Source organism: Eschrichtius robustus, chromosome 8 (assembly GCF_028021215.1).
Source record: "Eschrichtius robustus isolate mEscRob2 chromosome 8, mEscRob2.pri, whole genome shotgun sequence".
Lineage (NCBI taxonomy): Eukaryota > Metazoa > Chordata > Mammalia > Artiodactyla > Eschrichtiidae > Eschrichtius > Eschrichtius robustus.
This window is the reverse complement of record NC_090831.1, coordinates 92960118-92986301: the sequence shown is the minus strand read 5'-3', so window position 1 is coordinate 92986301 and position 26184 is coordinate 92960118. Positions and strand designations below refer to the sequence as shown.

The following is a 26184-nucleotide window of genomic DNA, read 5'->3' as shown; positions in this document are numbered from 1 at the left end:
ATTACTTGCAATCTCTTCTCCATGGTTCTCACCTACTTGGAATATAGAGGTGACAACACACAATGCCAGGTTCGAGATTACAAGTCTGTTTTCTATTGCACCGTTTCTGAGGGATGGAACTCATACTCCCAGAAGCAACAGTGGTTGCACAGGCTGGCCAATGATTTTCAATGAAGGTGGCACATCAGACCTTCCAGGAGAGGTTGAAGATGTGGCAGAGGGATGCTAGTTTAGAAAAAATACCTCTATTTTGGTCCTTATCTACATGCTTCCCCACCTCCCTTATCACTATTTTCTGCATTAATATAAAGAAATAAATCTATGAATTCTGAACTGCAGGTATTACTTGTGCAATGTAATTTTAATATAAAGTTTAATAATAACAAAACCCTAATGCATTGTCAAAATGCTTACAACTTCCCATAAAGTAAAAAAATCACCTCATGGGCAACCAAGCAGCAATAGTCTTAATAGTTGGAAAGCCAATGATATATTGCTACATTTTTTCATTTATTTTCATGTTTCCAAATATACAAAGCAAGTTCTGTTTCACTCTTTCCCTACCCCATTTCATCATTTTGAACTTGAACTTCAAACCCATAAATGTTTTCTTCTATTAAAAAAGAAGCACTTTTAGTGTGAAAAGATCTTTATTTCAAATTAAAGAGCACAAGGTCTTACACAGCAGATAAAATTAGTGTTACTGCCCTCAGAGGTCAAGGTTAGCAAATTTTCTGGCACATACAAATTCATTATGAATAACAGATGGACTGAACGGCCTGTAAGTGCAGCTGTCAGGTCTCACGGTATAATTCCCTTTGTTGATCCCAGTGACAAAATTATTAGGTTCCATTTAAAATTGAAAATAATAGCAGCTTTTCCAGAAGATCTAGCTCCCAAAATTGTATCCAGCAACTCATCTGTCTAAGATCTTAAGTTAAATACCTTGTATATCTATATCATTATAATCAATATTTCTGACAACCACAGCGTAAGAAATTTAACCTCAGCTAATAGTTTTTCTCATCGTGAAATACTATATTTTTGCTCTCTTCATAAATAGAAAATGACCACACACTACAAATACTTTATTCATGTTTACTGATTATGTATACAGAGAATATTCAATAACCAGAACTCACCATTCGCAATACTATACATTAAATTATAATATAACCCCTACTACAAAAGCTATCTGTTGACCCAAGATAAAAAACTGTCTCTAGAGTTTAAATACATTAGAAATTATTAAAAAAAAAAAGGGGGGAACTTAGAAAGTGGTCTTCAAATGCTAAAAACCTAGAAGAATTCTCCAACATCTGCTCTCTTGTCTCGACATTTGCTTCGAGCTTTTGTTCGAGCTTTGAAGGCGGCAGAATTATATAAATGCTGAAATGAAGAAAAGAAAAATACAGGTGAGCCACTAAGGCTTCAGATATTCTTATAAAGTTAAAAAAAAAAAGATAAATAAAAAAATCACAAAGGAAAGAAATGAACTAACTTGACTCTAGAAATATTTTAAATGTTTATAAGACAGACACAAAGAATGAGGGGGAAAATTAACACATTATAGTTCATGGCTATTCTGTATGAAAAAAAAAGTCAAACATGTAAAATAAAATACCAAGAAAATTCCAGCCAAAAAAATTAAAAAGTATATAAACATTTATTCTGATCAAGGAAAAGACAAATCATGAATTAATGTGAACAAAATACTCAAATTTGCTGTTAATTAAAATAATAAGGAAAAATATCATAAGGTTTCATTCAAACTAACAAATTTTTTAAATTATAAAACCCAATGCTGTCAAATATGTGTGTAATCGCTACATGCTTTCATTCACCACTGAAAATAATTAAAAATGATAGAATTATTTTGGAAGGTAATTTGGCAATGCATATCAAAAAATCATAATCAAGCCCTGTAGTCCCATGCAAGGATTTCTTCCAAGAAATAATTCAAAAGAGAAATTATGTAAAAATATTAGTATTTATTTAAAACAGTTTTAAAATACCCAACAATCAATTATATGGTCATCAAAATGATTAAATATAAAGATTCTTTATGATATACAATTAAACAATTCAGACCCATTAGGATGGCTATAATTTAAAACAAAAATAAAACCAAAAAAGTGTTGGTAGGGATGTCAAAATTTGAACTCTTATACTGCTAGTGGGAATGCAAAATGCACTACAGTCACTGTAGAAAAGTTTGGTGGCTCCTTAAAAAGCTAAACACAGAATTACCACATGACCAAGCAACTCCACTCCTAGGTAGGTATACACCTAAAAGAATCAAAAACAGGTGCTCTAACAAAAACTTGTACATATATGGTCATAGCAGCACGATTTAAAAGGGCCAAAAAGTGGAAACAAGCCAAATGTCCACCAACTAATGAACAGATAAACATGTGGCATATCCACACAATGAAGGATTATTTGGCCACAAAAAGGACTGAAGTAATGACACGCTACAACATGGATGAACCTTGGCAACATTATGCTAAATGAAAAAAACCAGTCCCAAAGGTCACATTATATGATTCTATGTATATGAAATATCCAGAATAGGTAAATCCAAAGAGATAGAATGCACATTAGTGACTGTCAGCAGCTGGGGGGAGAAGAGGGGAGGGGAACGGAGAATGAATACTTAATGGACATAAGGTTCCTTTTGAGGTGGTGAAAATGTTTGGAAACTAGATAGTGGTGACAGTTGTGCAACACTGTAAGTGTACTAAATGCCACTAAATTGTACAGTGTAAAATAGTTTATTTTATGTTATGTGAATTTTACCTTAGTAAAAAAAATAAAAATATAAGGGTTTTTGAAATGTTAAATAAAAATAATATTAACCACTATTTAATGTTACAAACTCTCTGAGCACATTTGTTTCCTCATTTGTAAAATGAATCTGGTACTTACTAAGTTTAGGCTCAGTTATCTGATATGAAAGAAGCACTGTGTAAATATTTATCCTTAAATATATAAACTTCATAGAGCAAAAGGAAACAAAAAATGAAAATAGCTTCTATGTTAATAGGATTATGGATAAAAATATTTCATCATAACCCTCCATACTCTAAATGCAGTGAAGTTTCTATACTTTTAGTCCAGCTATTCTGTGTCCGAAACATCATGAGAACTAAAATCTCACAGACATAGCTAAATATCTATCACCTGGCAGAATCAAAGCTTTGGCTCCACTTTTCTTCTGTGAATTTAGTTCTATTGAAAACAAAACGAAACCTACCCTTTCAAAACGAGAAATCTTCATTGTTTTAAGTGTTGCAGCATCAAGCATCACTGGGGGTCCAAGTTCAAAAACATTGCGAAGGAATTCATTTGACTTAAATAAAAGAGAACGGTAGTAAGGCTCAGTATTAAATATCAGCTCTTTTTTTTTAACTACATAAAGTGAAATCTGGTTAACAGAAGTTATGTAGAGCTTATAAATATGAACGTAAGTCACTTATTTTCTTTCTGTTTCTCATAAGACCAAATTGTTTTCCAATGTCTTGAATTCAAGAAAGCTATGTCAAACTATCTGCTTTCCTACAAAGATATCAAGTGTTTCAACAGCTATATAGATGCTCCACTAGGCTTACACAATACAAAAACAAACAAGAATTTCATATTTATTCAATTTAACTTTCAAAAATAAATTTGCTATTTTGCATATCATATGCTGAAAACATTCTGTATATTGAAACTAACTTCAAAAGCCAGTTAAGTAAGGTAGATTTAAAACTCCTCCTTAATTTAAAAGCAAACATACAGAAAGGATGTCACCCACTCACCTGCAAGTGGTACTGCATCCCTGATCCAAGAACCTCCTTAAAGGTGTCATATGTATGTTTTTTGACCCAGCAATCAATATACATGCGTTCAGGACCAAATTTAACAGTTTCTGTTGGAAAATCCCGTTCCTGGCCAAGAGAAGAACAAAAATTATAAGAGGAACCAAAATGATCTAAAGAGATCCTACATAAACACAATTTCTAAACAGACATATATATGTTGAAATGAATACTATGGTTTAAACCGATACCTCCATCCCTGAAATATGAATAGACTAGAAAGTGGAAGTACTATCCCACATATAAGGGTGTAGAATTTGCCTAGTTGTGATAGACTTGAAGACACAACTAAGTCTGGATAAATATTAACGGCAAAACCACCTTGTTGTGAATGTTTTTAAGTTTCAAAAGCACTCAACAAACTTGGTGAAAAAGTCAGATATTTGTACTGGTCTAGGACTGGCAGGGGCGGAGGGAGGGGAGGTTACAGGACGAGTCAGAAAGACAAGATATCCTCACAAGCCAGTGGTGAAATTGGGGGAAGCAGAAATCTAGGAAAGGAAGGGAAGATAAATGGGGTTTACAGACCAACCATCAAGGAGTACCTATTACAGCATTAAGTGGCCTACCTCTACCGCCCTCAGGATGTCTCTGAACACCGACCGCTGCTTTCTCTTGTCCACTTTGGCCCGGTGCTTATTTCCATCTGTAGCCAAAGCCCTAAGCATCTGAGTCAAAGACTCCATGTCTTCATAAAAAAAGTCCTGGTCAGAAAAAAAAAATTTGATTTTGTTCGTGGTTTGTTGTTTCTTTCCCCCCAAACTCTTCTAGAGTTAACAAAAAACAGTCCACCTTGGAAATATCCAACAGGGTTACACAGAGCAACGCAAATCTTTGAGCTATTTAGAGATCTTGGCACAGATACACACATAAACACTTATTGTCATGCAAAAATTTAATCCAGAAATGTTGCCTACAAGATGATACACTACCACCAAACAATGAACATTCCTCTTCCAAGTATAACCACATGCATTCAACCAATGCTTAATGTGTTCCTACTGTATTCAAGACATTACTGGGATTTCCAAGTTCAGTGATAGTCAGATACACATAAACCAATACAGCTTCTACCCCCTGGCTCCCTAGTCCCCAAAGCACAGTCCCCAAAGCACATATTCCCAGAATTCCAAATATTCTTATTCCAAAAGGGCAAGCTATCAGTAATGCTTTTTAAAGCACCTAATTTCTAATTTATTGGCCATATTTCAAATAAGCAACCGAGTATTTACATCAGGTGCACAACTCAAGTGATTAAATTATTTAAGAAAGGAAGATATTTTAATCCCTTTTGGAGGGAAGCCACAAAATGTATTACTATTTGCTACGACCATAAGTTGACTATGGGCTTCCTTTTTACAGTTTAAGTGGCTATACTTTGAAAGTCTCTTTATTTTGGGTGTTTTTACTCCCTGATTAAATTTTACAACCACATTAAACTAAAAGATGATTCCAAGTTCTTTAGCTGACCAAAAACTAGAGCAGACACTCATGGAAGCCAGAAGGTGACCCATCTCCAGTTCTAGTTATTAATGCCTATTTAACATTTTTTGCATTGGTGGTAACAATCACTTAACTTATTCTATTAAAACAAGCAGCTCAGACTTCCCTGGTGGCGCAGTGGGTAACAGTCCGCTTGCCAATGCAGGGGATATGGGTTCGATTCCTGGTCCGGGAAGATCCCTCATGCCATGGTGCAACTAAGCCCATGCGCCACAACTACTGAGCCTGTGCTCTAGAGCCCGAGAGCCACAACTACTGAGCGTGCACACCACAACTACTGAAGCCCGCACACCCTAGAGCCCGTGCGCTCTGGGGCCTGCACGCCACAACTACTGAGCCCACGTGCTACACCTACTAAAGCCCGTGCACCTACAGCTCGTGCTCCGCAACGAGAAGCCACTGCAATGAGAAGCCCGCGCACCACAACCAAGAGGAGCCCCCGCCCGCCGAAACTAGAGAAAGCCCACATGCAGCAACAAAGACCCAACGCAGCCAAAAATAAAAAAATAAAAAAATAAAACAAGCAGCTCTTATTGTAGGCATTCTTCACACTGTATATATAATTGTTCAATCTCAAAAAATATAATTTCTTTTAATGTCTAAAATGAAAAAAATTATTACACTCATGGAAAATAAGCTTGAAATTAACACAGATATTCTTAATTTAAAGTATTTTTCTCATTGCCAGTATTTTAGAGATTGTACACTCTTAACTGTTCTAACAAATGTTTTCTTCAAATGTTCTGATTCAACTTTCTATGTCTGAGTTAGCTGGAAATAACACCTGTCAAGAAGATTTTCATCTAGAAAAGCAGGTACCAAAGCTGATAAGATGTTATTAAAACAGTCCAACGATACTTTGATCTGTACATTTAAATTCCAAAAAATTTGATTCCATCATAACAAAATGGGAATCATTTTACTGCTAGAAACAAATACATTTCAGGGACTAGAAGTTCCCTACTCATTTCACTGACTACTTGTTCTTTTGTATATTCTCAAAAAGAAAATTTATGGAAGATTTAAAAATATATATATGGGAGAATACACCAAAAATTAACAAGAATCTATGCATTACCTTAATTTGTTCTAAGAACTGGGAACTACTGCTAGTGGTCTCAGCAATCTCACCTCCCAGCATACATCTGGCCATGTCTAAAGACATTTTTGGTTATCATCATCTGCCAGGAGGTGCTACTGGCCTCTAATGAGTGGAAGCTAGGGAAGCTGCCAAACATCCTAAAATGTACAAGACAGCGCCCCCTCCAACAACAAAAATTATCCAGCCCAACATATCAACAGTGCTGAAGTTGAGAAACCCCACGGTAAATAATCTTAGCAATCAATAAAACTCAATCTAGTGTACGGAGTCTGAACCACTGAGTTGAATATAGTACTTGTGAAAATAAATATTAAGTACTGTAGGGAAATGTCTCCATAAAGTGCCTGTGCTTTAAAAAGAAAGAAAACATAAAATATAACAAAAATAGTCCATAAACAGCATCCAAAAGCCAATTTACTGAAGTTTGGGATAACTGCATAGTAAAACTCTACACTCAGGGACAAATGAAAAATGGGCTCCTAGAGGGACAAATACCTAACTCTTATCAATAATGAAAAGAAAATTGCATAGTCACTGCCACACAACGGGGTCAAAAGTCCTAGATCAGAACCTCAAGCCTACTACTCACTTCATCAAGTTTTAAAAATTATGAATCTGTTTCATCACCTGTACGAATCTGTTTCATCACCCTCCCACCACAGGATAGTTTTAAGGATTAAATAAGACAGGAAATATAAATTTGCCCAATAAATTATGAAGCATGAACTATTATATCAATATTCTAGATTTAGAGGAATTTACATAGAATTGGACTTTTAAAAAATCAGTGTAATAATTACAGCTATATGAGGAAGTTTATTGTCATACAAAACAGGTTTTGCAGTCAGAACATCTATGTTTGAATCACAAACATCCATTACTTAGACATATATAACCTTGGGCATAATTACATTAGCAATCTGTGTCTCAGGGGGATAGTTAATACCACCCACATCTCACAGGTTTATTTATGGCCTAAGTAAAATATATTTATATATTCTAAAAATATATAAAACACAGTACATAAACATCCATTATGCTACAGCTCTTTTATGATATAGCCTGTTTCAGTCTAACAATATAAATGCTTCAAACAGGTCAACTAAAGATAATTATTTCATACTAAAACAACTGTAAGTTAAACGGTTTCAAAAGCTGACTGGCGTTAGAATGAAATGAAACCACAGAAAACTTTTAGAAGAGTTTAAATACACAGGATGAGATGCTTAAGGTCACAAAAATCATCCCCCAATCTAGTATTTCTATACAGAAGTCACTGGAGCACTGACTGTAAACAAAATGAAATAAGCTGGATCTTGCACAGCTGTCCTACGTGTTAAAAAATAATCATAGGGAAGCCTAACATTAAAACAGAATTTGATCTCTCCCCACTTCACTGCAAAGCGCTGACTACTATTTCTAGAATGGTTTTATCTGACTCTACTCAACTACAAAGACTTTTATTCTTTTCATTCCCTGCTAACTGAGGCAGAATGTCTCCATCAGAGTATGGAGACATTTTTACATGAGTCAGTTATCCTATAAACAAAGGCAAGAAATGAGAAGCACGTGGGGTTGTCCTTTCTGGAAATATAAAATCTAAGTGATTAAGGCCTGGGGAGTGTGTTGTGAGTCTTCAGATTTTCTTTTCTTTGTTTCCGCTCTGTCTCTCCGTCCTGAAGCACTTCCCCTGTCAGCTTAGGTGGGGGATAGAGCAGGGAAAATTAGGGAAGGTCTGACTATACTATATTTTGGTATATTTTCCTGAATCAGCGTATCACAAGGCCCTCAGATCTATAATTCCACTCACCAAATAGCCCTTGTCTTAGTTTAAGTTACCCTAGAGAGCTCCTAAAAGGCCACTACTAGAGTATTAGTAAGAGGGAGGTAATACCTGATTCATTTAATAGTGCAGGAACTGCTACCACTTACACTGTACTTGGCATGTGTTCCCAAGAACCGTATTAGGTAGTGACTATTATTATCTCCATTGTAAAGATATGGACACTGAGGCATAGAGAAGTTGCCCAACATCATCCAGCTAATAAGGGTGGAAGACAGAATTTGAACCCAGGCAGAGCAGCTCCTAAGTACACTCTTTACCTGCTTGGTTACATGGCAGACACACAAAGTAAACTAAGGGAGCTCTCACAAACGAAGGATTACTAATTCTTCATATCAACTTTGAACAAATAGCTATTATTAATATTTCACCAACTCATTCTTTAAAACCCAACCTAAAACCCAGCTCTTCAGAGAGTTTTTTACTAAGTCTCCCAGGCTGATTTCATCACATTGCTAGATTTCCAGGTTAATAATAACACAAAATAATTAATGTTAGCAAAAGGCTCTGAATAATCTGATGCCACAAATGTGCTACAAAAACCTAATTTAAATCAACCTATGGTTTAACTAACTTTTTGAACACCTTGTAACTACACTAACCCACCACCAGACACTCCCCTCCTTTCAAAAAACCTAACAAAAATAGCAAAGAGTGCTCGCTTCGGCAGCACATATACTAAAATTGGAACGATACAGAGAAGATTAGCATGGCCCCTGCACAAGGATGACACGCAAATTCGTGAAGTGTTCCATATTTTTAATCATAAAGATGAGATCAGAAATAAATGAAAAAGAAATGAAGGAAATGATAGCTGAGTTCAATAAAACTAAAAGCTGGTTCTTTGAGAAGATAAACAAAATCGATAAACCATTATCCAGACTTATCAAGAAAAACAGAGAGAAGACTCAAATAGAATTAGAAATGAAAAAGGAGAAGTAACAACTGACACTGCAGAAATACAAAGGATCACAAGAGATTACTACAAGCAACTATATGCCAATAAAATGGACAATCTGGAAGAAATGGACAAATTCTTAAAAATGCACAACCTTCCGAGACTGAACCAGGAATAGAAAATATGAACAGACCAATCACAAGCACTGAAATTGAAACTGTGATTAAAAATCTTCCAACAAACAAAAGCCCAGGACCAGATGGCTTCACAGGAGAATTCTATCAAACATTTAGAGAAGAGCTAACACCTATCCTTCTCAAACTCTTCCAAAATACAGCAGAGGGAGGAACACTCCCAAACTCATTCTACGAGGCCACCATCACTCTGATACCAAAACCAGACAAAGATGTCACAAAGAAAGAAAACTACAGGCCAGTATCACTGATGAACACAGACGCAAAAATCCTCAACAAAATACTAGCAAACAGAATCCAACAGCACATTAAAAGGATCATACACTATGATCAAGTGGGGTTTATCCCAGGAGTGCAAGGATTCTTCAATATACGCAAATCAATCAACGTGATACACCATATTAACAAATTGAAGGAGAAAAACCATATGATCATCTCAATAGACGCAGAGAAAGCTTTCGACAAAATTCAACACCATTTATGATAAAAACCCTCCAGAAAGTAGGCATAGAGGGAACTTTCCTCAACATAATAAAGGCCATATATGACAAACCCACAGCCAGCATCATCCTCAATGGTGAAAAACCAAAACCATTTCCACTAAGATCAGGAACAAGACAAGGTTGCCCACTCTCACCACTATTATTCAACATAGTTTTGGAAGTGTTAGCCACAGCAATCAGAGAAAAAAAGGAAATAAAATCCAAATCGGAAAAGAAGAAGTAAAGCTGTCACTGTTTGCAGATGACATGATACTATACACATAGAGAATCCTAAAGATGCTACCAGAATACTAGAGCTAATCAATGAATTTGGTAAAGTAGCAGGATACAAAATTAATGCACAGAAGTCTCTTGCATTCCTATACACTAACGATGAAAAATCTGAAAGTAAAATTAAGAAAACACTCCCATTTACCATTGCAACAAAAAGAATAAAATACCTAGGAATAAACCTACCTAAGGAGACAAAAGACCTGTATGCAGAAAATTATAAGACACTGATGAAAGAAATTAAAGATGATACAAATAGATGGAGAGATATACCATGCTCTTGGATTGGAAGAATCAACATTGTGAAAATGACTCTACTACCCAAAGCAATCTACAGATTCAATGCAATCCCTATCAAACTACCAATGGCATTACAACAAAACATTTCACAATTTGTATAGAAACACAAAAGACCCCGAATAGCCAAAGCAATCTTGAGAGAGAAAAAAGGAGCTGGAGGAATCAGGCTCCCTGACTTCAGACTATACTACAAAGCTAAAGTAATCAAGACAGTATGGTACTGGCACAAAAACAGAAAATACAGATCAATGGAACAGGATAGAAAGCCCAGAGATAAACCCACGCACATATGGTCACCTTATCTTTGATAAAGGAGGCAAGAATATACAGTGGAGAAAAGACAGCCTCTTCAATAAGTGGTGCTGGGAAAACTGGACAGCTACATGTAAAAGAATGAAATTAGAACACTTCCTAACACCATACACAAAAATAAACTCAAAATGGATTAAAGACGTAAATGTAAGGCCAGACACCATCAAACTCTTAGAGGAAAACATAGGCAGAACACTCTATGACATAAATCACAGCAAGATCCTTTTAGACCCAGCTCCTAGAGAAATGGAAATAAAAACAAAAATAAACAAATGGGACCTAATGAAACTTCAAAGCTTTTGCACAGCAAAGGAAACCATAAACAAGATGAAAAGACAACCTTCAGAATGGAAGAAAATACTTGCAAAGGAAGCAACTGACAAAGGATTAATCTCCAAAACATACAAGCAACGCATGCAGCTCAATATCAAAAAAACAAACAACCCAATCCATAAATGGGCAGAAGACCTAAATAGACATTTCTCCAAAGAAGATATACAGATTGCCAACAAACACATGAAAGAATGCTCAACATTATTAATCATTAGAGAAATGCAAATCAAAGCTACAATAAGATATCATCTCACACCGGTCAGAATGGCCATCATCAAAAAATCTACAAACAATAAATGCTGGAGAGGGTGTGGAGAAAAGGGAACCCTCTTGCACTGTTGGTGGGAATGTAAATTGATACAGCCACTATGAAGAACAGTATGGAGGTTCCTTAAAAAACTAAAAACATAACTACCATACGACCCAGCAATCCCACTACTGGGCATATACCCTGAGAAAACCATAATTCAAAAAGAGTCATGTACCAAAATGTTCATTGCAGCTCTATTTACAATAGCCAGGACATGGAAGCAACCTAAGTGTCCATCAACAGATGAATGGATAAAGAAGATGTGGCACATATATATACAGTGGAATATTACTCAGCCATAAAAAGGAACGAAACTGAGTTATTTGTAGTGAGGTGGATGGACCTAGAGACTGTCATACAGAGTGAAGTAAGTCAGAAAGAGAAAAACAGATACCGTATGCTAACGTGTATATGGAATCTAAAAAAAAAAAAAAAAAAAGGAAAATGGTCATGAAGAACCTAGGGGCAAGATGGGAATATAGATGCACACCTACTAGAGAATGGACTTGAGGGTACAGGGAGGGGGAAGGGTAAGCTGGGACAAAGTGAGAGAGTGGCATGGACATATATACACCACCAAACGTAAAATAGAGCTAGTGGGAAGCAGCCGCATGGCACAGGGAGATCAGCTCGGTGCTTTGTGACCACCTAGAGGGGTGGGATAGGGAGGGTGGGACAGAGGGAGATGCAAGAGGGAAGAGATATGGGGACATATGTATATGTATAACTGATTCACTTTGTTATAAAGCAGAAACTGACACACCATTGTAAAGCAATTATACTCTAATAAAGATGTTAAAAAAATAAAAATCACAATGAGGAATCACCTCACACCTATTAGGATAGCTGTCATCGAAAAGACAAGAGATAACAAATACTGGTGAGGATGTGGAGAAAAGGGAACACTTGTGCACTGTTGGTGGGAATGTAAATTGGTGCAGGTACTTTGGAAAATAGTATGGATGTTCCTCAAAAAATTCAAAATAAAATTCCTACTGCAAAAAAAAGCAAACAAAACACTAGGTTCTGTTTTATAACCCAGTTATATATTCCATATATACAATGGAATATTACTCAGCCATAAAACGGAACGAAATTGGGTCATTTGTAGAGACGTGGATGGATCTAGAGACTGTCATACAGAGTGAAGTAAGTCAGAAAGAGAAAAACAAATATCGTATATTAACGCATATATGTAGAAAAATGGTACAGATGAACCGGTTTGCAGGGCAGAAATTGAGACACAGAAGTAGAGAACAAACATATGGACACCAAGGGGGGAAAGCGGCGGGTGGTGGGGGGGGCGGGTGTGATGAACTGGGAGACTGGGATTGACATGTATACACTGATGTGTATAAAATGGATGACTAATAAGAACCTGCTGTATAAAAAATGAATAAAATTCTAAAATTCCAAAAAAAAAAAAAAAAGCAAACAAAACGCTAGGTTCTGTTTTATAACCCAGTTCATTCTTGTCTTTGACAAGGACTTCAGTCAAATTAAATACATCTGGATGAGTTCTCCTGGCTATCACATATTATTTATTAAGTCAGAGAACACAAGATATGTAGGTAGTAATATATTTACATTTATGCAAATTTAAGCAAATTCAACACATATACTTTAAACTGCATCATTAGTTCACTTTTAAGATGCATTTCAAAGGAAAAAGAAAAGAAATTACCATTTCTAGTCAGTAGAGGAATACAAGATTAAAAACGGGGGCATCTGGCTTCTGTGCCTTGAGGTTAAGGAGCCATTAACTAGCTCAATAAAATTAAATGGATTGCTAAACTTCAGTCCTCCAATTTCTCACATAAGGAGACTCATTAGCTACTGACAGCATTAATAACTTACTTTTACCTCGTACCTGCTCTCTTTCAAAGTAAGGAGGGATGGGGGGGGGCAACGAAACACAGGCCTAGAATGGAATGTGAATAAGCAAGGCAACCCAGAACATGTATTAATCTTATTTAGAATTATCCACTGTTAAATAAGTTCTTTAATTGCAGACAAAGTTTCATTCCAGAAATAGTCTTTCTCCTTAAATTAAGAAGCAGCTAGTAAGTAACCCAAGATTCACAATAGAGGTCACAAACCAGGGTGACCAAATGTCCCATATAGCCTAAGACAAAGGGTTTCCTAGAACACAGGACTTTTCAGTGCTAAACTTGGAATACCATCAGGATGGTGGAACACCTATTGGTCACCTATCACAAACTCAAATACCTTCAAAAGCCAAACTGTGGTTTAAAAAAAAAAACAACTATGAGTTGACAGTGGTAGAGAACTGCAAAGCACATGTCCCAGACTAAAGGGCCATGTTTATTTCCATCTTTGGCTTAAAAGTTAAACATAACAGTAACTAAACTCATCTGACTTAACCCCAAACCTATGCTGACTTAATATTTCATCCATCTGTCCAACATTTATTATAAAGCATCCATGCATGAATTACCTTAATGTGTCTGATGTCTGAGAAATCCAAGCAGATCCAAAAGACTATATGGGACAACTCTATCCATAAGTAATAAGAGTATACCTAAACTTCAGTTCTGTAGGCAGCAACAATTAAGTATAATGAACTACACTTAAATATTGCTCTACCAACCCCTATTGGTTTATGCTCTTAAAAGTATTACATCACCGCTGCCAAGAAGCAGGACGATCAACCACTAGGTTCTCAGTGGGCCATGCTCTAAAGTTATCATCCACTTCTTAATTGTGAGGATTATGATGAAATAATGGTCCTTGTGATGCAAGGTTTTTGTTTTACCTATCAGATACTTACACTCTCTATTCCTCTGGCCAATTCAAACAGAAGTGCCAGAGATTCACCAGCAGCTATTCTCATGTTTACATCATCAGAAGAGAGGAGGCTTGGAAGTTTATGGAAATGCCTAGAAAATAGTCAGTCATTATTATGTGAACACAACTGATTATGTCAATAAATTTTGATTTTATAAAATAAGAAACTAAAAATACATACACCTCAAGCTTTTTCTTCACTTCATTGATTGGGCATATGGTCAGTAATAATGTCCACACGAGAAGCGAGCTGATATGAAGCGCTGTAGTAGGGGTGCTGCAGACAACATTAGTGTCTTTCTCTTTGAGATAGGACTTGGTGAAGATATTTTCCAAACACTGCAGAGTTGAATACAGCTCCTAATTCATAAGAACAGGAAATAAGATACCATCTTAAATGAGAAATGTGCAAACAACTGGATTCAAAAGGTTGTCTACTTACAGTAATGTCATCTGTGGCAATAAAACAGCAAACACCAAAGCAAGTTGCACACTAAAAAAAGCAAAACGAAAACAGACATTAATGTTGGCCATTTTCTTATTAATTCTACATCTTCCTGCTTTTATAATTCAATGTGAAAAATTTCTCAACTACATGACTACATTAGGTCCCAAGTACAGTATTAAAAAGAAAGAAAGAATATAAGGTCAAAAGTTAAGGGAAGTGGGTTTTGGCTAAAACCCACTAAGGTCTGCTACTAAACTCAGAGTACGACTTTAGGAAAGTTACTCCATTTCTCTCAGATTTTCCTTCATTAATCTAGCAGATCATTTCAGACTTCAACTCCAACTCAAAGACAGAGATGAAGTGTGGACATTTGAGATAAAGAAACCTACTCTATTAAAAACCTTTAAAACACAAATCTCAAAAAATTTAAATAGCTGTCCTCAAACTTCCGACTTAAAGAAGGATCTCATTAACTCAGATTTTATTTATTTTGGAATATGTTGAAAAGAGGGTGGGAATCCTATAATTGTTTATTTTTTGGGGGAGAGATGCTAAACAAGTGAGTACACAGTCCAAGATCACCAAGGCAAAGCTTACCTAATAAAACAGATTCAGAATATCTATATACAATCTACCTGCAACACAAATAGGAGCCATGAATTCTCAGAACACTGCTCTAACAAATTAATCATATAAAAACAGAATTTGAAATCCGTAAGGCTTTATTATTCTTCATTTCCCTTTTCCCCATATGTTATCACTGAAATTCCCTCATGTTGTTCCAAGTACCATTAAAGCTTAAAGCTTAAGTCTTTAAAGTCATCATTCATATGCCCAGGTTTCAGCTAGTTCTGTTCCAATAATATGAGGGCACTTGTAATATTACTCTGCTTGGTGTCACTATTTTATTTTCATTAGTTTATCCCGGTAAAAATTGGACATTGTTAAAATTCAAAAGCAGCCTACACATTATTCTTAGTAAAGAAAAATTTCAATCTATCATCGCTTCTCCTAAGTAAGCAGCAGAAGCAAGGCCACATCTCTCCTTCTGATTACTATGAGAAATGGCAGATTAAAAATTAGGACTGCCTCCATTTAATAAAGATTCCTTCTGCTAATATGCAGAAGAATGTTAGTTGTTGTTTTTTTTAATTTTAATTCACAGCAAGAGTGAGAAGGATGAAGAAAGGGCCTTTAGATGACCACAACAAACTCACATGCAACCAAAATTAAGTGATCACCTCAAATATCTAATCAATAGTGTTTTCTGTCAAACATTTCAAATACCCCTATACTCCTGCACAGTTTAAAAGTTGCATGAAACTACACAAAAAGGAAGAACAGAAAGGTAAAGAGCAAAAGCGTGATTAAATATCTTAGGATTACTAACTTTTGGGGGACAGAGATTCCTATAAAGTCACTGAACTCCTATTCCTTTGCCTCTGGGAGAAAGAGCTAGACTATTCCCAGCATCCATACAGTTGGTAAACCAAGGAACTCTTGGCAGAAGCGATGTGTCTCTGTCCTCTAGCTTTCCCCATCTAGCTACCATAGTTGCCATCTGAAAGGACCTATAGGTAGGGCAGAGCTGCAGGATGGATGCCTAGGGACCCTGCTGACTTGACTGGGCAGTGATATGAACAAGAAGTAAACTTTTATTAAGCCACTAAGACTTCAGGGTTTATCTGATACAAAGATTAATGTCATTTACCGTAAGTAATACTAAAGAGGAAGCTAATTTGAATAATCAGTATTAAAAAGTTTTAAACTTAAACTGGTTCTCTTGTTAGGAAAACAGCTTAAGATTCAAATCCACTAAAATTAAATTTTTAAGATCTATTAAGACTCTTAAGATTCTTAAGATCCATAACATTCAAATCTTAAAATCCATTAAGATTCAAATCCACTTTCTAAATCCACTACAACCAACTCATGTTTCTGTGAATAAAGCAAAACATGTTCATGTGATCATTTAAATCACTTATTAGCACACCAAAAACCAACAACCAAAAACAAAAACAAAACCCCCAAAACCCACAGTCTGAAGTATTGCAAGTGGTATGTATCAATTAGAGAATGAAAGCTTTTCCAAACCCCAAAACCAGATGAATATTTCACAAGTCAGAGTTTCAGAGTTTCCTACATCTACCAAATCCACCTGTGTAACTATAGCATTCAGCTCTCTCATAAGGACTTTTAGGCCACAACAGCCAGAATTTTTTTTAAAAAACCACTCTATTACATTTCTTAGAATAAAAAATAACCACACAATAAACGTTGTCTAGACCATTTCTTTCAGCTCCAATAAAAACTGGATCATCCTAAATAACTCAACATAGCACTGTATTTCATATCGGCAAATGATGTTCAATTTCAAAGATGTAGAAATCTTCTCTATATGGGATGCTCTGTTGAGTCTCAGAAAATTTAAGAGGGCAGTTGTCATATTGAGCCTGCTCACTAAAATTAAAGACAAATGGGGGTGGTGGTGGGATGAACTGGGAGATTGGGATTGACATATACACACAAATATGGATAAAATAGAGAACTTATGAGAACCTGCTGTATAAATAAATTTAAAAAATAAAATTCAAAAAACAAAGGGACAAATGAGAATAAAATGTTAATAAAAAACCTGCTGTATTTTTTAAAGATGCTATTTTCCTAGATCATTCATCACAAGGTCTGGCTGTCATGCCTAGACAGATCTATAAATTTAAAAATCCTATACTTACAGTTTGCCTAGCCTGGATACTAGCTGCTCCATCACAAATTATTTTCTTCAGGATTGGTCCAAGAGTCTTTAAAACCTCTTCACTTTCAATTCCAGGGCCCAACTGAATACAAAGAACAGACGCTAATGCTGCGGCTGCACGCTGCTCATCACCTTTACCTATAAAAGAAGCCACAATGCAACTATGACAAATCATTTTCAATAGACTTATTAAGGCAGCAATCTCCCAAATTTGTTCAATTTCAAAATAGCATCTACCAATTATGAAACTCGTAATATGCTCAAGGCTTTGACATGAGCTATAAATCTAGTGAGGTTAAAGAGCTCAAACTCTGGAAACAGACCTCACTCAAATCCTAGATCTACCACGTATTAGCCAAATGATCTTCAACCAATTACTCTTATTCTCAAAACATTTCCTCATCTGCGAAATGGAGATTAACACCAATTTTAAGGGAGTACTGTAACAGTTCAGCCAAATAATGCATTTCAAGCTGATCTGACTTTCCAAATCCTTCATGTACTCATGTACTCAAGTAGCCCTTGAATTAATCTGACAAGCATTTCAGATGTACACAGCCCATGAGGTAAACTAAACTTTCAGGGCTTCCTCCACCAGTGTTTTTTTTTTTTTTAAATAAATAAGGGATTAAAAAATAAGGGATTCTTGGGAATTTCCTGGTGGTCCAGTGGTTAGGACTCCGAGCTCTCGTTGCCGAGGGCTCAGGTTCCATCCCTGGTCAGGGAACTAAAAATCCCACAAGCTGCATGGTACGGCCAAAAAATAAAAATAAAAATATTAAAAAAATAAGGGATTCTTTAAAACTATAGAAAATACGTTAATATAAAGGTAAATGTAAGTTAACTCTTGAGAACTGTATACACCAAAGGATTTGGGCAAATTTTGAACTTAAGTTATCTGATAAGTTAAATGTTTATGCAGGTTTTAAGAAATTTTTAAAGGTCACCTAGTCCAACTACCTTGTGAATACAGTTTCCGTGTAAACACTTTTAACAAAGCCATTGTAATATCTCAAAAAAGTTGGCTCTGTTACCAACTATACCAGTAACAAAGTATATAACTTTAGACCAGTCTCCTGTTTCCTAGGCCTTTCTTTTTCCTATACAGTGAGAGGTGGATTAGATCAAAGGTTTCCAAACACCCATTCTTGACAAAGCTTTCACCTGAAGCAAAATGAGAATAAGAACATAAAGCTAAGCACATTCGATTTAAAGGAACATGTGTGCTTCCTACACTTTTGGTGCTAGAAATATTTTGTTGATAAAGTGATAATGATAGTTGAAGCTAATTATTTTCATAATGTTCTTACTTGGCAAAATAATTAAGCTGGCAGCCCCAAATCTTTTTAAATCTGGCAGTTCCTAAAATTGAAAGTTTGGTAATACTAGACTTAATCTTTAAGGTCTCTCTTCATTCTTAAAAGTTCTATGATCATAAAAGTTCTATGATCATAATATGAATTCCAGAATCTCCATTACAAAGTTCTAGAATTCAAATATTCCAAGGGATATCCTGAAATGATGTCATTGACAGGTATGATTGATGTTTTAAATAAGAAAATGAGGTAGATAATTATGATACTTTTTTAATTTTAGAAAAATGAAGTAGGATGGCTTATAAATAATACTTTTTGTTGACATCTGACACATGGTTTCAAGCCTTTCTTATATACAAAAGAATGGCAAACACCTCTTCTGATACAACTAAAGTTGATAATCCACCCCAATCCATCCTAGTTTCGAACTGTTTATTACATAAACAAAACGAAGCTAACAAGTCTGATTTTGAGTTCTAACAAGCCTGGCATATTCCCTGCCAATTACAAAGTTATAAGAGTGAGCCAGACTTCTAAGTGCTATTAACAAATATTACTGCACAGAAGGTAGCAAATTCCTTTTTAGTTCTGTGAATATGACTCAAAAATATGGACATTACCTTTTTTCAGGCAGCGTTCAATGCTATCAGTTAAAGTCATTCTTCTTTCCAGAATAAATTCATAAAGCATCTTTGAAGCCAGTACATTTTTAATACCTTCAAGAGCTGCCTGCCTTGTCTTCGCACTATTTAAAACAAAACGTAAGAGAAAGGATATCCAGTTGGAGTATACCATCGGTCAATGAGACTTTTAAAAACTTACCTTATTTCCCTCTCAACTTTTTCTATTTATAGATTATTTAAAATCTAGTCTTCATCAAGCTCTCACAGTTTTTCAATAATAATTTAATTTTCATCTACAACTCACCTTATTACACAAAAGATTTTAAGCTACTCTATATCATAATGTTTTCTGTTTATTGGTTTAATAACCACAATGTTAAACGACCACATAGAATTTTATAGTTTCAATGTATAAGACATGTTCTCCTACATTACATATTCAGGTAAACTCACACTTTTTTTAACACTACAGAAGTCTAGAGTTCTTGTTTGAATCTTCTGGGCTTTTTAATTCCATTTGTTTTAAGTTGGTTCTAGAGCTACTGTTAAGTAAGAAAACAATTTAGCTTTGATACTTTTTGAAGTTTAGTTATACTTTCTAGTTGAAGATTAACTTTTAATTCAACAAATCCACTTCAATTATCAAATACAGTTATGTGCTCTTATGCTGAACAACGACTAATCTTAGGCTATTAATCTAAATTCTAGTGGCATGCTCCTATCTACTGATACATTAAAAGTCCAAAGGAATAAGAAACACTAAAATATACAAAGTAAACAAATCGAGCTTTAGAAAAACATAATGCTAAATGAAAGAACTGCACATATTTTAAGTAAAAGGTGGCTGACGGAAATCACCCAGAAGAAAAGAGTTTCCAATAATTCCTACCTCTTATCCAGGGTCAGGTCAATGAATCCCTTCAACTTATACTCTAAGTCTTCTTGAGATCCTTCCTCATCGAGGACTTCTGGTCCTAAGGAATAATAAAAACCAACCACTGTAATTTAAATAGAAAAAAGCAGATAGGGAGCGGTAATAGTACACTTAGCTACAAGAATTCCTCCACCTAAATCATCCTTTTCTCTAACGTTGCAAATCTTAACTGAAAACTCATACCATCTTCAGCAAAACTGGAAGGATCACTGTAACCACTGCAATGGCTCATTGTTTCAATCGATGCATCCTCATCACTAAAAGGTTGAACATTTCGATGCTGGCCACCTAATAGGTAAAAGACGGTGAAGGTAAGTGATTTTGTTGTCATATATGCAAATACTCAACTTGGGATTTTAAAATTTACTTACGAAAAATCCAGTAATAAAAACCCAAACTTATTTATGAGATGATTTTTTACAAAAGAATACACTTAAATTCCTAACATAAGTCAATTCACCTAATATGTATTTCAGAGCACCAACTGTTTACAATATACACCAACTTCAGAAATGTATCAATCATCTAACATGCAGCACCCGTTTTTGGTGATACAAAAAGTGGTATTACAGATGAAAAAACTACTTCAAATCATGACGACAATGAAAACAGACCATCATAAGAATAAGACGAATATATGTTCCAATGAGAATAACTGGGCTTAGGAAACATTAACTGGTGAATGGGTTAGTTTTTAGGTTACACATGTCTTATGTGAAGGGGAATTTAAGAAGTTAAGGGATGGTAGTTTTAAAGACAACTTGAATTGAGAGGGTCAAAAAAGGCTTAAAATTGAAGTTTTGGATGGGGATGTTGACAAGTGGATCCAAAATGGCATAGAAAGTAATGATAGGAATTGGATGAAGTAATTGATCACTAAAGAACTACAGTGCTGATGAGATGTGTATGAAATTATAAAGAGCTCTGACGGGCTATTTGGGTGATACCCAGTGCAGTGAACTACACGATTTTTGTTCCTGAGTCATGGAAGTCGGAAGAGCTGAGAAGTCGTGTGAACTAGCGTGTGAATCACTTAAGAGGCAGGGCTTCTTAAGTGAGGACCACTTAAATGGTCCTCAAGCACTGCACAGAGGTCCTCCTTTCTCTTGGACAGTACTCTATGGCGGACTTCACAGGGCCATGTCCACTGGAGATAGAAGGCATCAATTTGAGAGTCTTTACAGAATTGCCTCATTTTTGCAAGTAAAGAACTATGGGCAAGCTGCAAGCTGATCAAGACTGTAGACATGGTGTGTTTAAAACTGGGACTTTGCTTCAAAGATTTTGAATTATTTAAATGAGCAATGTTTAAGATTTGACTTTTTTCACATGCCGATTTCAAAAGTGACTACAGTATTTTAAAAACCCACTTTACTGTGGTGACTAGTGACGAATTTGGATGATGACTTTCCTACTACGATGGGTGCACACGTGAACATTTGTTCCTAGTCACAAGTGCTGACACTCCTGTCACTTCCTTGGGAAAATTGATAGTGCCCTTTTAAAGTGTGTGTGAGTATTTTCCAGCAATAAAGAGCCAAGATTTAAGAACTAATATAAAAAAAAAAGTTTTGGTATTTGATGTAGCATAAAAAGATAGATAAAAGCCTGATAGATAAATTACCTTTAAAAGAAAGGTTCTAACAAATCCAACAGTTTTAAAATATCAGCGCTATTACTAAAAAATTAAAATCTTTTTTTTGGGGTGGGGATGGTAGTGTGCTGAATTGGGCAATCGGGATTGACATGTATACAGTGATGTGTATAAAACTGATGACTGATTAAAAAAAAAAAATCTTTTTTTTTAAGCTAGAATCTCTCACCTTCATTAACTTAAGGAGTAAATGTACATTCCTGGTCACTGTCATTTCTAGTCACTTTTGTTTTGTGGGAATTTTGTATTAATAAAAAGATTACCTAGTCATCAATTACATTGAGCACTGAGTTAAAATAAGTCCCAAATTCTGCCCCAAAAGTGACTTGAGTCAACTGATTTATCTCTGAGCTCGAATCAAAGATTGTAGCTAAAATTGTATCCTTAGGTACAAGGATACAATACAAACCTAAGATTGTATTCACTTAGGTCTCTATATTCAAGAAATCTGTATCATTTACTATATCATAAGATAAGCTTTTCAAAAATTCTCTAAGTTTAACTAAGCCTGTTGCTGGTTTTTTTGTTTTTTTTTTAAATGGGGGTTGTCTTTTTTTTAAATCAAAACAGAGGTGAGACTTTAGCAGATTTTTAAATCAACACAGGAAGCAAGTGGCCTTCAAATGTGCCGGCTATCTGAAAGAGAATAAAGTGTGCCAATCAAAGCAGTGAGGCATAAAGAATAAACAATGAAACCAAGATCCCAAAACTTCTTAATCATAGTGCTTAGGACAGGAATAAACAAATAAACAAAGACCTATGACATTATACTCTATTTCTGGATCTATCTTCATGTGTTTTCATGATTCGAAGTCATGCCAACAGTTGAGTCATCTACTTAACTTTTACTAACATTTATTCACAAGTCAATTTACGTTTTTTATTTTTCATATTCAGCCTATTTTTAAACTGTCAAGAAGAGTTTCCTATCCAGGTCTTACATAGCTCCCTTCTCTAAGTTTCAATGATTTCCCAAGGCTCAAGGGAAAAAAGAGATTAAAAAAAAAAAAAAAACGAGGAAAAAAATCCTGTATGAATGTCTGATATCTAGGTCACACTCACCCACCTTGTGATCCTAAGTACCATTAATGAGGTGGCACTTAGACACATAAAGTCCTTATTTCTTAGAGGGCTTACGTATTAACAAAGTTTTGTTCTTTCTTAAATATGCCCTCTTCAAATTAAGTGCCACGAAAAATAAGCACACTTGAACAAAAGGTCAATTTTATTAGTTTCCTAGACCTGTCCACTAACTTAAAAAGCAGAGAATTTAAATGGGAAACCCAAAGTGATAGACAGAAGTTGGTTATCTTTCGGCTGTACATGGGAAGATCTCATTTGAATCCCATTTCTTCTAGATGTCACTTAAAAATACCAGTGAGATAAGTGACTTTTAAATACAAGTTTGTGACAATTTTCCACCTCTTCTACTCAACTATTATTTATTCATTTATTTATTTGAGTTAAGTAATATTCACAAAGAACCAAATGAAGCTTTTCAAAAAGTAAAGCTCACCCCCCAGGCCCAATCAGAGGCAAGCACAGTTAATAAGTTCTAGTGTAAACTTCCAAAGATAGTCGAAGCATGTATAGTTTTATAAACTAATCAAAGAATTCTTTTCCTGATGATGAAAGGTCACAAATGAACCTCACGGTAAAATCTGAAAGGCAATCCCCCACTGCCTCCTGATATTATTCTCTAAGTACCAGGAAGGAAGGAGGCTGGACAGGAAAAGCTCCAGAAGGGAATAAAGGTTTGTTTGTGATTCAAGGAAGCCATTAGTAACATCATTACCATTTTCAAAATGACTTTAGCTTGCTGCATCTCCATCATTTGTTCCATCAACAAAAGGTAAACTTAAAGAAGAATAAAATTAATACGGACCTTCTAGACAGAATTTAAATGTTTACTTCAGATGAGGAAAGCTGAAGCAGAAAGGTAGAGAGGTATGTATCCTCAATTCACACAGAGCAACTAGATGCCACAACAAACTATGTATTTTATATCTTGATCAAGAATGAACTTCATGAACACCGAGAGCATTCAATGAAAATAAAGAGCGATATAAAGAAAAGGGAAAAAACTACATTTATAATAATTCATTCTTGTCAATTATTAAATATTTAATACATGATCACAAAGTTTTCGTGCTGCTATAAATCCTATAGGAAAGCTTTTAAAATACCAGCTTCCAATCATCTTTAACAAGAAAAGTGGCCTATTTACTTGCTGAAGAACAAAGGCGTATCATTCTGAGGGTCAAAGTGGCAACTGTGTTGACAAGTATATGTGGCTGGTAGTAGTTCCGATGTGATAACATCTGAGGATATTCCAACATTTAATTTCAAAGTTTCAACAAAGCAATTATTAAACGTGCTGATTTTACCCAGTTTAACACTAGCTTTCAGTATGCTGGGTCTCGTAGGGCTTTCTGCTTTAAGTCCTTTTCTCTTAGCCGTATAGTTAGGAGTAAAGAATCATTAATTCAGTTAAGCACCTACCCATCCAGGAAAAGCTTCAACTTTTTTTCAAAGAGGAGACAAAAAAACCCTAAACTTTTGGCCAATTGCAATCTGAGCTCCTCACCATTCCCGCCTACCCCGGGCTCCCATCAGAGAACCTATAGAATACAGCACAAAGGAGAACGCACTTTCTGCCCCGGGGAGTAGGAAGTCGCCTCGACTGGTTGTAGGAGAGCTGGGGGCTCGGGATTTGTGCGGGTGCCAGATAGGGACAGGAGCAGAGCCTACTCTGGGACAGTGGCCCCCAGCCTCCGACGCCTCCGCCAGGCCAGGTGGACACGCGGGATGCGCAAGAAGGCAGCGGAACGGGATACCACATGGGCGCCTCTGCGTCACCAAGCCCCACCACGTAAGGCCCAGGCCGCGTGACGCAAGAGCCAGTCCAAACCCGCCGGACGTTTAGCATTCCCGAGAACTCCATGTTGGGGCCGGGTGGTCAAAGGTGACCAGTGACAGCATGGACGGAACTCCGAGCCCGGACCCACCCTCCGTCAAGGAGAGCTCTAGAGAGCCAGCACCTGCCTCTGAGAACAGTTCCTCTCCTGCCAGCTCCCGGTCACCCCCGATGCCAACCCCTTCCCAGACCCAAGAACCCATTCGCCCCTCCCAGCCTCCACGGCCGGTGCCCGAGTTTGGCTCGCATGCCAGATCCAAATCGCGCGAGGTACGGCCACCGGGGCACGCTGGGAAGTGTAGTTCGCCGGCCACGGCAGGTGCCCCGCCGACGCAAACGTCTAGAGGAAAAGAACTACACCTCCCACGGTACCCAAGGCTAAGAGACTTGCCAGCCTGGCCGGCAACTGGGATGCCGGCGGCGGGGATATCGTCGTACCTGCTGTCGCCGCCGTCGCTGCAGCTGCCCCTGAGCCGCCGCCACCACTGCCACCGCGATGGGGAGTGTTCCGCTTCTTATTCTTCGGCATCGTGGGACGCCCGGTGCCGCCTAAACTCGGAGCTTAGCGAAGATCAGCCGATGGAGCTGCACTTTTTACTCGTGCGTCTGTGCGGCGGGCGGCTGAGAGGCGAGTTTTCGACTAACAACAGAGGCGAGAAGCGGCGCGGGTAAGAGTGGGCGGTGGCGGCAGCAGAAATCCCCGTGAAGAGCTGTGATCGGAAACGATACATGTTTCTCTCTAGCGCGGAAGCTAAGGCGGGGCAGGCGAGGCCACGACGCCTTAAGTAGCAAGACCGCCGCCTGTCGTCACCATACGTGGGCGGGACTCGAACTCTCACTAGCCAATCCCTATAGACCTCCCCACCAGAGGCGGACTTAGGGCGGCCGAAGGATGCTGACTACCGATCCCATGCCGCAAGTCTTCCAGCGGCGGGCAGGGAGCCGGTCTTCATTGCCGTCTTGAATTCTGGGAAATGTAGTCAGCCCTGGGGAGCCGGCTCCCAGCTCCTCCCAACGGGCTTTTCTACGCGCTTGCTTCGTTTCTCGAGACCCTTCCCCTGCCTCCCCGTGGTCCCGCCTTGGAATTGACGGAGGTGGTAGCCAGTGAGGAGCATGCCAAATGACGACAGCCCGCTTCCAGCTGGGAGCTACACAATGTGCATTGCTGGTCTGTCTCCAGAAGCTCGTGTTCTTCTCCTTAACCTTTACCCTACTTGCCTGTGGGCTCTGCCCAGGCTCAGCCATACCCCTCTTTAGGTACGTTTCCATGGTTTTAGTTGTTGAATTAGTTTAGCGAT

General features: G+C 37.0%; 2 protein-coding genes and 1 non-coding gene across 3 annotated transcripts; 1 reads left to right on the top strand and 2 right to left on the bottom strand.

Annotated features, from left to right (window-relative positions):
• Positions 1 to 631: 631 nt before the first annotated feature.
• IFRD1 (interferon related developmental regulator 1) lies at positions 632 to 25494 on the bottom strand. Its single transcript, XM_068549326.1, has 12 exons — positions 25325 to 25494; positions 20499 to 20603; positions 20271 to 20355; positions 19379 to 19503; positions 17423 to 17580; positions 14682 to 14732; positions 14421 to 14599; positions 14223 to 14331; positions 4433 to 4567; positions 3804 to 3932; positions 3257 to 3352; positions 632 to 1389 (listed from the first exon to the last, which is right to left on the bottom strand). The coding sequence occupies exons 1-12, from the start codon at positions 25413 to 25415 to the stop codon at positions 1300 to 1302; spliced, it is 1353 nt and encodes a 450-aa protein (XP_068405427.1). The 5' UTR covers positions 25416 to 25494; the 3' UTR covers positions 632 to 1299.
• Positions 8966 to 9072, top strand: LOC137768950 (U6 spliceosomal RNA). The gene has a single exon (XR_011074870.1). It is a non-coding gene; the product is annotated as a U6 spliceosomal RNA (small nuclear RNA).
• Positions 25459 to 25655, bottom strand: LOC137768091 (uncharacterized). The gene has a single exon (XM_068549327.1). It carries the CDS (start codon positions 25615 to 25617, stop codon positions 25459 to 25461), a length of 159 nt encoding a protein of 52 aa, XP_068405428.1. The 5' UTR covers positions 25618 to 25655.
• Positions 25656 to 26184: the final 529 nt, after the last annotated feature.

What these genes read in the sequence shown, in the direction of transcription:
- LOC137768091 (XM_068549327.1), bottom strand. Translation starts at nt 25,617, where the DNA reads ATGTATCGTTTCCGATCACAGCTCTTCACGGGGATTTCTGCTGCCGCC.
- IFRD1 (XM_068549326.1), bottom strand. Translation starts at nt 25,415, where the DNA reads ATGCCGAAGAATAAGAAGCGGAACACTCCCCATCGCGGTGGCAGTGGT. An exon ending in TTCCAGTTTTGCTGAAGATG is followed by an intron (nt 20,356 to 20,498) that starts GTATGAGTTTTC and finishes ATTATTCCTTAG; the next exon opens with GACCAGAAGTCCTCGATGAG. An exon ending in TTGCCACAGATGACATTACT is followed by an intron (nt 14,600 to 14,681) that starts GTAAGTAGACAA and finishes CTTATGAATTAG; the next exon opens with GAGCTGTATTCAACTCTGCA.